This window comes from Myxocyprinus asiaticus, chromosome 13 (genome assembly GCF_019703515.2).
Source record: "Myxocyprinus asiaticus isolate MX2 ecotype Aquarium Trade chromosome 13, UBuf_Myxa_2, whole genome shotgun sequence".
Lineage (NCBI taxonomy): Eukaryota > Metazoa > Chordata > Actinopteri > Cypriniformes > Catostomidae > Myxocyprinus > Myxocyprinus asiaticus.
In genome coordinates, this window is record NC_059356.1 from 44,285,431 (window position 1) to 44,299,447 (window position 14,017).

Consider the following 14,017-nt stretch of genomic DNA (forward strand, 5'->3'; position numbering starts at 1 on the left):
TCCTATCTTCAACGCTGTTAGTTCCGGTTGAATTTTACTAAATCAGAAGTTGGAATACTGTTTGAACTGTTATCAGATCATTGCTTTACTTCCGTTTGCTCCTTTGAATCTTTGTGGAATTCCATTATCCAGAACCCACTGAGACAAATTGTGATCTCCTGACCTGATCTACTGCTCTCCTGATTGACCTCTGCTCCTCCTTTCCTCTGATTCCAATCCGTTCATTGCTGCCGTCTCATTAGAGCTGGCAGCACACTTCACAGGAGGGCCCTTGACCTGAGTGGGTCCAGATTTAACTGTAATGTGGATGCAGTTCATGAAGTGATACCACAGTTAGTCAAGGCTAAGCTCAGGCCACAAACATGACAAGATAACTCACAGCACTTTAAACTGTTAAATTTAAAGCTTGGATATCAAAGTGTTCTCACAGTAATGGTTTGGGGAAAATCTGTTAAATGATTCATGACGGGGTGGGGCGGTAATGGCGGGTCGGTGGCAATGGAGTCTAGCAAATCTCCAGTAGCAAATCTGTTCCAAATCAGCTGACTGTAAATGCATGCAAGAACACTAGAAAAGAACATTAGATTGTTAAGCACAAATGACAGATAGAAACATGAATAATAATAATAATCATTCAAGTAATCTTAAAAAAGCTTGAAAAGCTTCATTAGAAAAAAATGTAAATGTAAAAGCTTCATTAGTAAAATAAATAAATAAATAAAAAAGACAAAAGGAAAACGTAAACCTTTATAGTATGCAAAAAAACACTAAAAACAGACAAGTTCAAACCTTCAAAGCTTCATTACAGTTAAATAAAACAAGCTTTAATAGTAAAAAATAAAATTAATTTGTAAATTCATATTTTAAACATGCAAAATTAAAAGCTTCATATATTAAATTAAAAAGCTAAGATTTGTACAAATATAAAAAATAGAATAATGCTTCATAATTAAACAGCTTTCATCACTAAAAAATAGGAATTCAAATAATAAGATTCAAACCTGTAAATGAATAAACTAAAGCTTCAGTTAGTAAAATTAAAGTTTAATTAGTAAAAATATAAAAATAGATGATTCAAACCTTTAAATAATTAAAAACAAATTGAAGCTTCATTAGTAGAAATATCAAAATATATATTTCAAACTTTAAAGAATGAAAAAACTAAAGCTTCAATTAGTAAAATCAAAAATCTTTATAAGAAAAAAAAAATAGAAGATTCAAACCTTTAGATAATAATGTAAAAAACAAACTAGTTTCAATATAAAAAATTAAAAAATTAAAAAAAACAATTAAGGCTAAATCAATAAAATTAAAGAGAAAAAAAATCATTATTAAAATGTATATTGCATTCATTAGTAAAAAAGAAACTTCAAACCTTAAAAAATGTCAAACCTAATGCATGCAAAATAAATAAAAGACTTCACTAGTAAAACTAAATAAATAAAAGCTTCATTAGTAGATCTTGTACAAAAGGTCATCAATTCAGTCTGAAGCCTTTATATTCCAGTGTACTTGAGTGTGTTTGAAGGGGTTGAGTGGCAGTCTTGAGAACATTCCCCAGTTGATTTAGTGTTGTTAAGATCAGATGGAATGTGTCAAAGCGCAAAGCTCTAGAGTTTAATCTTCCTCTGACAATACAAGCTGACATATGACTGGCAGTACAAGTAAGAAGAGAGAGAGAAACAGAGAGAAGGAGAGAGAAAGAGATCCGGAGTGAACGAGAGTCAAACTGACAGGAAGAATGATAAGGTGATGTAGAAAAGATCAAAAGGCAGATTTCAATAGACAAACAGATGCTGGAAATAGCTACAAGGCTTTTAATGGTGTTCAGAAGCTTTTCTTTATTGGCCAGAAGATTAGAATGACAGGATGAGTGTAAAGTTCATTGTGTGTGTGTTTCATTTCGTAAAACCCTGAAGCAAAGCATGCACAATCTCCCAGATTCATTCAGATACACTCAAAAACACTCCTTTTAAAAACTAAACTGCAAAAACCCACCCTCTCTTTAAATAACAAGAAACCAACAATGGCTGTTTCTCCAAAACTTGTGAGCTGTCTACCTAGATGGCATTTTTGTGCATCATAGGTGAATTTAAACATTTCAAATGTCTATGATGCCTAAAAATGCTGTCTAGGTAGGCAGCTCGCTAGATACAGCTGTTTTTTTAATTATTTTTATTTAATTACATTTTGGAACATATCCATTATAGTACCTACTAAAGTAAACACATTATGGCCTCTGCATGTAAGAGTGTGTGTATGTGCATTTGTGTGTAATACAACTCCAAAAAAAACGGAACAGCACACATTTTCAAATAAACTCTCAACACATCAGACTTGAGCGAGAATCCCATAAAACCCCCTTTTATGGCCATTCTTTATTAAAACTTGTGTTTTAAAATGTAACAAACCCCCTTCCCATTAATTCCAGCGGTAGAAGTGCAGCGTAAAAAAAAAAAGTAAAAAAAAAAGCTTAAGGGTGATGGAACAGCCAAGAAGAAAATGTAACTACAAAACAGCAACAATTTATTTTCAGTAAATGGGTAAATCTCACATAAACATATCCCGGTCACATTTCACTCCAAAATAAAAACAAAAAAATAAAAAAATTATACATTATATCTGATTAAAAGAAAATCCAGGTTAAAAATGATTTTAAAAATTAATAATTTAAATGAATGAGGTTTTACTTTTTGTGTTTTCTGGTAATTCCCATTTTTATCAATGGTACTTCTCATTAGCTTCTCAATAGATTCTCTCAATGGTGATTTTCACTAGATTCACAGTAAAAAGTTACTGTAATACAATGATTTTTATTTAAATCAGCATACATTAAAGGCAGTACAACAAATACTACCATGATGTATAGATACTTAACCATTTAAATAATATATCATTGAGGCCTGGGTATCTCAGTGACTAAAGATGCTAACTACCACCCCTGGAGTCGCGAGTTCGAATACAGGGTGTGCTGAGTGACTCCAGCCAGGTCTCCTAAGCAACCAAATTGGCCCGGTTGCTAGGGAGGGTACAGTCACATGGGGTAACCTCCTCGTGGTCGCGATTAGTGGTTCTCACTCTCAATGGGGCGCGTGGTGAGTTGTGCGTGGATCGCAGAGAGTAGCATGAGCCTCCATGTGCTGGGAGTCTCCGCCACATGATAAGATGCACGGATTGACTGTCTCAGAAGCGAAGGCAACTCCACCACCCAGATTGAGGTGAGTAACCACGCCACAACGAGAACCTGTTAAGTAGTGGGAATTGGGCATTCCATATTGGGAGAAAAGGGCATAATATATATATATATATATATATATATATATATATATATATATATATATGCACCTATATATATATATATACACACACACATATATCGTTGTCATTTTTAAAGAGAATGATTTATTTTTTTATTGTATTATGGTGAGATATTAGGTGGTTAAATGTGCTTTATTGTCAAGAAAAGAATCTCACAATGCAAAAAATCTTAATGGCCCTAAAAACAGACTTCATTTTTATAAACAAAATATATATTCTTATTTCTTTCTTTTGATTCTGGGGTTAAATATAACCCCGGACATGTTCTTGCCAGGTTTTGTGAAATTCACCCAAACAGAGTGACAAATCTGCAAGCTGACCCATGCTGGATTACAACCTGAATTGCAAACTAAACGAACAGCTAAAAGGCAAAAAAGCTAAAACCACTCTCTCCACAATGTAAACATATTTTACTTGTGCCATCTGTAATATCACCATCCTCTTCGATCATTCGAATAGTCGTATATGCTGAATTTGAATGACAAGTGTACAAAATTTCTGGTCTGCATGCATTACGTGTGATTCAACACATGCCACATTAGGATGGTTTCATATCAGTCTGTTTGGGTACATCATTTCCTCCCTTTATCTGCAGAAAGAAAGCTTTGTGACAGCATAGGCTCGATTCAAAGTGCACATAAAAAAAGAAATCACATAAGGATAAAAAGCAGAAAGGTTAAGCACTTGGCTACATAAAATAACTTTATAACTGTATATTTTTAATAAACGGAGGTGACCCCATTCAAAGAAACTCAACTATACTTAAGCTAACAGTTTAAAGGGATACTTCACCAATGTTGTTCCAAGCCCCTGAGGGTGAGTAAATAATGACAAGAGTTTTAAATTTAGGGTGAACTATCCCTTTAAGCAAAACTGAAGAATTACGTCATAAGTTGTTTTATGCAACCAGGCACCCGAGTCACCTGACGGAGGTCTTAAACCTCTCCACACACGTCAGTTGATCGAGTTAGACTGTAAGAGAAATGAAGCTGTTATATCTCTGGATGTTCCTCTTGAGGATCTCAGAGCAGGGGCCGAGAACGCGCTCGAAACGGGGCCGGTCCAGCTTCACACACTTGAGCGGACCCCTGGCAACGACTGTAGCTGCACGAGGTCTGTTCAGTAGCAGGGCTATCTCACCTTCAAAGAGAAAACACACTTCAGGTTAGCTAACTGACTTGACAAAATGATTACGGTTTTAAAATGACACACTTCATCTTTAAGCAGTCATCTGCTACGCCACAAAACATACTTTACGAAAAGTACGCCTACGTAGATGTGAGAGCTTGACCGATGCATTGACAACGTGCGGTCCGGCTGAACATACATAATGTGTTTTCTTGTGTTACAGTGGCAGTAACAAACATCAGTGCGAAAGAGTGCGAAAGAGTTGCCTTTACAATTCTGTGCTATTAAACAGAATGTGTTATTACTCAGGTAAGTTGCTATCAATATATTAATTTTAACTTACTTGCTCTGCAATATTTTTTTCAAACTGTTGCTCCACCATGACTTGAGCTAGTTGACTGACTGTAGAAGCAAACAGCACTAATCTCACTATAGTGCCCCTTGTGGCATGTTGAGAATGCAATGCAAACATGCAATGACGCACAAAATCAAGCTTGCGTAGCTAGAAGTGTCTGCATTCACGTATTGCGTAGAGTATGTCTCTCCCTTTTTAATTCGCAAAGTCTTCGTTGTATGCTGATAAGCTAAACACAAAGCTTTCAAATTATACTTTTATAATACAAAGCAGTTGCTCTCTACATAATGTAAATATCACTATACACACTATCTAGTGGTATGATCTAAATGAGTGTGTCTGTGGTGCAGCAGTCTAAACCACAGTGACGGTAAACAAGCACACAGATCTACATTCTGCATGCCCTGCACATGACGACCTGCCACCTGTTAGGAAAGCTACTCTTCCTGTCTGGCACACACACTTCTGTTCTGTTATTTACAAGACTCTGACATGGCACTGCAGCCAGTGCGATCCTTCACACGCTCACCAAAGTAATCTGATGGACCCAGACGGCCCACTTCAACATATTCCTCATTATCAGAGCGACGTTGCAGGACAGACGCTGTACCCTGGGAAAAGAGAGACAGAGAAGGTTAGAGGCAGGTTTAAAGTTCACCCAAAAATTAACATTTTTTAATTTGTAATATTCTCGTCTGCATTCGCTTCCAAATTCAAAAATGGCACGTCAGCGTCATTGACACCAAAACGCATTGGTTCTTTCATGTCCGTGTCTTGACAGGCGTGGTCACAATGAACTGATGTTCTGATCTGTGTAAATATTTGTAAAAAATGTCTACTTTTGTTTTCCATTGAAAAAATTAAAGCATACGCATTTGCAATGACATGAGTAAATAAATGGTGAGCAAGTAATGACAGAATTTTCATGTTGGTGGGAACTATTTCTTTAACATGGCGAAACAATCAAATAAAAAAGGAAGGAGAAGAGAGAGAAAATCATAGCTCACGGTGTCGCAGAGTTTGAGACATGTCAGAAGCATTATTTTCCGAGAGATTCTTTGCTTTATATGCCTGCAGGTGTGCAGGATTTACACAACTCCTCATGCTGCTTCAAGGGCTTGCAAAACACACACACACAAACATACCATGACAAAATGACAGGCACACATACGCACAGTGCCACACACACCTGGGCCTGTCAGTGTTGAGATTTTTCAACACTTACTGAGTTCCACTGTATGAAGCGCCCCAGAGGGCAATCCAACCACTCAAACACTTTTAAAAAGAAAACTAAGCACACGCACACAAAGTTTCATCACATTTGTCACATCAAGGACAAATACGCTAACACTACACTAACACTACCCATAATACAACAGTAAAGGATGACAGAGAAGTCAGGGCTTCTCTATTCATAGTCGTATTACAGAATTCATAAAAACAAACACAATAGGAGTAAATCAGTACAAACTAAAGACTGCAACAGAGCAAGATAAACAAGTGAAACAATAATTAGAATACTATAAGGTCCCAAAACATACAAAATATTTTAAAGACAAATAACCACAAAATTGGATTTGTTTGTATAAAAAAAAGTGTAATCTTCATTTGAATATTAAAAATATTGCGCTAAGGCTAAACGATTAATCGAAATAAAATCGAAATCGCGATATATGACAAGCAAAGGCTGCGATTTAAATAAATAAATAAATAGTCTGCACATGCTGCTCGCTGCACTTACTGTGCTGTGTGCAGCTCTGTTAGCTGATAGTTGTTGTTGTTAATACTATACAAAAATAAATTTCCATAATAATTTCTTAACTTGTTGTTCAAGAGACGCAGGTGAGGGAAACGAGCTGGCGCGCTGGTCAGGCTTTCGAACAGTGCTGCCAAGTTTTCATCTAGCTCTCTTCCTAATAAAAGGGACGGACTACATCTCCTCACCCGTAAAAACAAAGACTTTTTAAACTCTGCTGCCTTGTGCTTCACAGAAACCTGGCTGAGTGAAGCCATTCCGGACAGCGTGTTACATCTGCCAGGTTTCAGCTGTTCAGAGTGGATCGCATCGCGAATTTAACGTGTAAAACGAGAGGCGGTGGAACATGCTTTTACATCAATGAAAGTTGGTGTACAGATGTAACAACGTTAAAGAACATGTGCTGTCCTAATTTGGAAGCGCTCTTTATTAACTGTAAGCCGTACTACTTGCCATGGGAGTTTTCCTCATTTATTTTGGTGAGTGTTTATATCTGGCCACACATGTGCGTGAACGCAGCGCTGCAACAGCTGGCTGATCAAATCACAGACACGGAACAACAATACCCGGACTCAGTTATTATTATTTTTGGGGATTTTAACAAAGCAAACCTCACACGTGAACTGCCCAAATACAAACAACACATTACATGCTCAACCATAGACAGAAATATACTGGATCTTTGCTACACAACAATAAAGGATGCATATCACTCCCTAGAGCAGCTTTGGGACTCTCTGATCATTGTCTGATTCATCTTCTTCTAACCTACAGGTAGAAACTACAATCTGATACACCTGTAGTAAAGACTGTAAAGTTATGGACCAATGAAGCAGAGCTGGAACTACAAGCCTGCTTTGACTGCACTGATTGGAGTGTATTTGAGGCTGCAGACACCAATCCAGATGAGCTCACAGATACTGTTACATCATATATCAGTTTCTGTGAGGATATGTGCATTCCTACTAGGACTTATTTAACATACAATGACAAACCATGGTATACAGCAGAACGCAGGCAGCTTTGTCAGGCCAAAGAGGATGCTTACAGAGGTGGGATAAAGTCTTGTACAATCAGGCCAGGAACGCACTGAATAAAGATATCAGAGTGGCTAAAAGAAACTATTCTGATAAGATGAAAAACAAGTTTTCAGCTAATGACCTTGCATCAGTTTGAAGTGGCCTGAAAGACTTTACTAACTTCAAGACACCATCCCCCAACACTGTAGCAAACAAACAACTGGCTGACAAATTGAATGTGTTCTACTGTAGATCTGAAAGGCCCAATCTCACACCCCACACCCGCTCTGACCTGCTCTGACCTTCACGTCACACAAACACCTCCTACAACCCCCCTCCTGCTACTCAACCTGCACTTAAGATCTGTGAAGAAGAGGTGTACCATGTCTTCCGAAAACAAAAGACAAGGAAAGCACGGGGCCCAGATAGTGTTTCATCCACTTGTCTAAAATCCTGTGCTAACCAGCTGGCTCCCATCTTCACACAGATCTTCAATAGATCACTGGAGCAGTGTGAAGTCCCATGCTGCTTCAAATGCTCAATCATCATTCCTGTCCCAAAGAAACCCAGAATCACAGGATTTAATGACTACAGACCCGTCGCCCTGACGTCTGTGGTCATGAAGTCATTTGAGAGACTAGGGTTGGCCCACCTGAAGGACATCACAGGACCCTTTCTAGATCCCCTTCAATTTGCTTATCGAGCAAACAGGTCTGTGGATGATGCAGTCAACATGGGATTGCATCATATCCTGCAACATCTGGACAGACCAGGGACATATGCAAGGATCCTTTTTGTGGGAGACCCACATTGGCTCCATTGTGAAAAAGGTCCAGCAGAGGTTGTACTTCCTTCGTCAGCTGAGGAAGTTCAATATGCCACAGGAGCTGCTGATACAGTTCTACTCAGCAGTCACTGAGTCTGTCCTCTGCTCTTCAGTAACTGTCTGGTTTGGTGCAACTATGACATCGGATATCAGAAGACTACAAAAGACAGTTCGGACTGCTGAGAGGATTACTGGTTGCCTCCTGCCCTCCCTTCAAGAACTGTACACTTCCAGTGTGAGGAAAAAGGCTGGAAAAATCACTATGAACCCCACTCACCCAGCCCACTACCTCTTTGAACTGTTGCCTTCTGGCCGGCACTACAGAGCACCAGAACCGTCAGGCACAGGAACAATTTTTTCCTTCAGGCTATCCATCTCATGAACAGTTAAAATTGCCCCAGTGAGCAACAATTAATGTGCAATACACAGCTTAGTCTATATTTATCCAACATACCACACCTCTTCTGCCAATACACCCCTTGCTTACTTTTTATTTTTGTCTATTGTTTGTGCAATGGAAGCTTCAGTCACCAAGACAAATTCCTTGTATGTGTAAGCATACATGGCAATAAAGCTGATTCTGATTGAGAGCAGCACTAAATATTACAGCTATGATGTCAGGGAACTTGCCTTCAGCACTGGGCCAGATGTAGGCATGGGAAGGGGTGGGCTGAGCTCACCCAAACATGAATTTTGCCCAACCAACCAAACATTTCGCAAACACAGTATTAAATAAAATATATCTTTTTTTTTTACGATTTGTTCATTGGTTAAAAGCAATTTGGGGGTGGGTTGTGTTTTGCAAACATTGAGGGTGGGCTGTAGACTGCCCAACCAATCACAAAATAGCACCAGAAATTTGTAGTATTTTTCTATTTTTGTCATTGACTGAAAGCAACGACACTCAAGAAGCAGCTGCTGCAAACCAGAGTCAGAGACATCACGTGTGCAACAATGGTAATAAGATATATTTCTGCGCAATGCATAGGTTTTTTATTGCCCATAAAGACGTCTGGTAGTGTCTTTAGCAGTGACCATGTGGCTTCTTTTAATGTACCACAGGCTCCCTCTTCCCCAGCTCCGGTTCTCCCACCCATAAAATGTCTCCCTCTCCTTCCATCTCAACTCCCCAAAATTGCACAGCTTGTATTATCAAAATACTGGAACTAAATTGTAAAACACCATCCCAGCCAATATTAGCTGATGGTAACATTTGTGACAATGGCTGGATCCAGTATTGTTTTGCGTGACGCGTGCTTCTGTTTCTCCTGTTGTAAGTTCGGTGTTGCTGAGAGATGCTGTCTTCTTACATCTCTTTTATTTACATCTTTTTACAGTGCTGTGATAGTTTGTTGTCTTTTGTAATTGTGCTTTAAACTACTCTGGTTTTGCCACAAAAAAATCTTTTGGTGCTGACATGGCATTACTTTCCATCCATCTATCCATCCATCCATCCATCCATCAATCTAAATTCCTGTATATAATGACTGAATATAAATTACTTTACACATGTTTAGTTTCACTGGTAAAAGTATCAGTACTGTTTACTACCCTACAAATGCCAAACTCAATAACTACACCAACACTGAAACTGAGAAAAATGGCTTGAATTATTTTGATTTGGATTTTGTTGTTAATGCATTTTTACATCACGTTTTCTCTGAATCAAATCAAAATCAAATCAAATCACTTTTGTCACACAACCATATACACATGTGCAATAGTGTGTGAAATTCTTGGGTGCAGTTCCGAGCAACATAGCAGTCATGACAGTGATGAGACATATACCAATTTACAATAAACTTCAAATTGCTTGGGGGAAGAAGCTGTCATGAAGTCAGCTGGTGCGGGTCCTGATGCTGCGATACCGTCTGCCTGATGGTTGCAGTGAGAGCAGCCCATAGCTCGGGTGGCTGGAGTCTCTGATGATCCTCCGTGCTTTTTTCACACACCGCCTGGTATATATGTCCTGGAGGGAGGAAAGCTCACCTCCGATGATGTGTCTGGCAGTTCGCACCACCCTTTGCAAGGCTTTGTGGTTGTGGGTGGTGCTATTGCCATACCAGGCGTAGATGCAGCCAGTCAGGATGCTCTCTACAGTGCTGGTGTAGAACCGTGTGAGGATGTGGCAGTTCATTTCAAACTTCCTCAGCCATCTTAGGAAGAAGAGGTGCTGATGAGCCTTCTTCACAACGGCCTCAGTGTGGACAGACCATCTGAGTTCCTCAGTGATGTGGACACCCAGGAACTTGAAGCTGCTGACTCTCCCCACTGGTGCTCCATTGATGGTGATGGGGCTGTGTTCTCTTTCTCTTCTCCTGAAGTCCACCACAAGCTCCTTTGTCTTACTGATGTTGAGGGAGAATTTGTACTCCTGACACCAGCATGTCAGAGCGTGCACCTCCTCTCTGTAGGCTGTTTCATCATTGTCAGTGATCAGACCTACCACCGTCGTATCATCAGCAAACTTAATGATGGTATTGGAGCTGTGTGTTGCCACACAGTCATGTGTGTACAGGGAGTACAGGAGTGGGCTGAGAACACAGCCCTGTGGGGCTCCAGTGTTGAGGGTCAGTGATGAGGAGATGTCAAGATCCGTATTGTTTTGGACGGAACAATATCCTCTACGCACTTTCTGATGAAACACGTTACACTATCAGAGTAAACCTCGATGTCGTCATCAGAGGCGGACCAGAACATCTCCCAGTCCGCGTGATCAAAACAGTCTTGTAACGTAGAGTCTGATTGGTCTGACCAGCACTGGATCGTTCTGAGGGTGGGTGCTTCCTGTTTCAGTTTCAGCCTGTAAGCGGGCAGAAGCAGAATGGAAGAGTGGTCTGATTTGCCAAATGGTGGGTGTGGGAGGGATTTGTAGCCATCCCGGAAGGGAGAGTAGCAATGGTCCAAAACCCGGTCCCCTCGTGTGTTAAAACTGATGTGTTGGTGGTATTTTGGTGCGACTGATTTGAGATTGGCTTTGTTAAAGTCCCCGGTCACAATGAACGCGGCCTCAGGGTGCGTGGTTTCCTGCTTGCTTATAATCCCATACAGTTCCTTGTGTGTCCGGTCTGTGTCGGCTTGTGGAGGGATGTACATAGCTGTGATAATGACCGCTGTGAATTACCTCGGTAGCCAGAATGGTCGACACAGAAGCATGAGAAATTCCAGATCAGGAGAGCAGAAAGACTTGATAAAATGTATGTTCCTCTGATCACACCAGGATTTGTTGATCATAAAACATACACCACCACCTCTGCTTTTACCTGAGAGGTCGTTTGCTCTGTCCGCTCGGTGCACGGAGAACCCCGCCAGTTTGATGGCTGAGTTTGGAATCTCCGCAGACATCCATGTTTCTGTAAGGCAGATAATACAGCAGTCCCTCGTCTCTCGTTGGAAATAGATCCACGCTCTCAGCTCGCAGAGCTTGTTGTCCAGAGACTAAACATTTGCCAGTAGAATACTGGGTAGCAGGGGTCGATTTGCATGACGTCTTACTCTGATGAGAACGCCAGCTCTGTTTCCCCTTTTTCCTCTGTTTCCGCGGCCGGGCAGCCCAGACAAAGGGCTCCGCTGGCGTGTTTGTAAACAGCGGGTCGGCATTGAGGAATTTGAAGTCCAGTTTATGGTGTGTAATTGCAGAACCAATGTCCAAAAGTGTTTGTCTGTCATAGACAATAAGTCAGACAACATCCAAGACAAAAAACATAAGAATTGTAAACAAAACAACAAAAAAAACTAGAATGTTGTTTAGGAGCTCGCAATGCAGCAGCCATACTCGGCGCCATCTTGAGTCCATTCTTAGCATATGAGACAAACTCTTCTGTCACAGGACAGATCACAGTCTAAGAGACCTGATTTCAGTCATAACTCAATTTTGCGTTTTGCCTTTGTAGGGCAGTATAATTGCTAAACATTTCCTTTTAACCACTTAACCAGAAAAGTCAGAGAAATAATCATAATAATTTATGAATTACCAATTCTTTAAGCAGTTCCCATTTTTGTTTAAGTTTTAGGTTCTTCATCTAATACTGTATGTTATTGATCTCCCCATCCAATATATTTCTTTGCACTCCATCCTCATATTCATCCTTGATATTATTTCTCTCCACTTCATTCTTGCATTCATGTGGACTCTGATTTGTCCTTGTAATTTGCTTTTAGTCTGAAAGTCTCTTGCGGTAATTTATTAATGGAGGTAGTATACCAAGAATAAGGTTGTCAGGGCCCACTTCAATCTTATGATTGTGTACAATGCTTATCCATTTTATTTCAATATATTTTTATGGGAGTAAGTGTAAAATATAGGTATTTGGGCTGTATGATCTTAACAATTATGCCATGTTACGCCAATTACTGGCATAGTCTGAGTAGTAGTCAACATCTTGCTTATAGATTAGGTTAACTCAGGGAGGGAAATGGGACCTAAAACAGAGCCATAAGGGATACCAGACCTGACCTGTTTGTTCTCAAATGACTTGTCGACACTCACAAACTGTTAGCGGATGCTCACATATGGCTTGAACTAGTGCTAATCCACTGTTGCCATGAACTGATATAGCACTAGGCAAAGTAATCACTAACATATCACTGTTCACTGTCCATGGCTGTATCTCACTTGTAGTACTACTGGATCTCTTTGGAGCTTTCAACACACAGTTGACCCCATTGACATCCTGGGAAGACTTGAAAATCACAGGTCAAGTATAAAAATCAAGGGTCAAGGATGGCGTCCATCAAAGGTTTGGTGTAGGGTTTTTACTTGTATCGTTGTAAACACAATGTTAACTTCAACTGCTACACTGATGAGACACAACTATTCATAACTACAAGACCGTTGGAACCCTGAGACTTATCAAAGATTTTGGCATTACAGCTGATTTTGAGGCTTTTGACATGCCTATCAGTAATAGAGTGCAACAGTCTGGATCCAGAGAAACATATCTCATTCAATTTCTCCACAGGTACATTGATTATCAATGATAACTTATAAACCTTTAAGTCAGACATATCGTGAGAACCGAGGTTGATATTCAATGGTATATGCTTCTGTTGAAGCAATCAGGCCACGTTTTTTCACATTTAAAAAAAAAAAGTTGTTTAATAGTGGAATTCCTGGTGAAGAAATACACTGATCCCAAAGGGAAATGATCCACCAAGCAGAGAATCACAGCAAATAAACTGTGCCATTTGCAATCCCATTTGCAATGCTTCATGGGATTGTAGTTAATTCCCCCACTGAAGACACTAAGTACACAACCTTTGTCTTTTTGTCCGATTTTCAAGTACTTTTTTGCTTCAAATCAAAGTTTGTAAAGCTGGTTGGTTTGGTACATGTCTTAGAATTCTTTTATGAAGGATTTTATGAAATCCCTATGAAAAAGATGAATGGAAAAAAATATTTCTGGAACCAAGACAGCTAAAAAAGTGGGCAGACACTTTTATGCAGAACTGCTTACTTTGTTAATCAGCCAAATATCACCACGTGTGCATCTTAATCAGCTCCCAGGTTCAGTAGTCAGGGCACTCCAAGGCACTCCCACACAGGCCGTTCATTTCTAGGGCTGTCCCAATCTCAAAATTGTTACACTGCACTGAAACTCTGGCTCCCTAAAAAT

The 14,017-nt window shown here is 39.7% G+C and overlaps 1 protein-coding gene across 1 annotated transcript in view; it reads right to left on the reverse strand.

Annotated features, from left to right (window-relative positions):
- Nucleotides 1-1,640: 1,640 nt before the first annotated feature.
- Nucleotides 1,641-14,017, reverse strand: part of LOC127450256 (cAMP-dependent protein kinase type I-beta regulatory subunit-like) — a 79,379-nt gene continuing 67,002 nt past the window's right edge. The window contains exons 10-11 of the mRNA XM_051714209.1: nt 5,331-5,412; nt 1,641-4,458 (exon numbers count right to left, since the gene is read on the reverse strand). Coding sequence (XP_051570169.1) covers nt 4,286-4,458; nt 5,331-5,412 — 255 coding nt within the window. The 3' untranslated portion in view covers nt 1,641-4,285. The remainder of the gene's footprint in view (nt 4,459-5,330; nt 5,413-14,017) is intronic.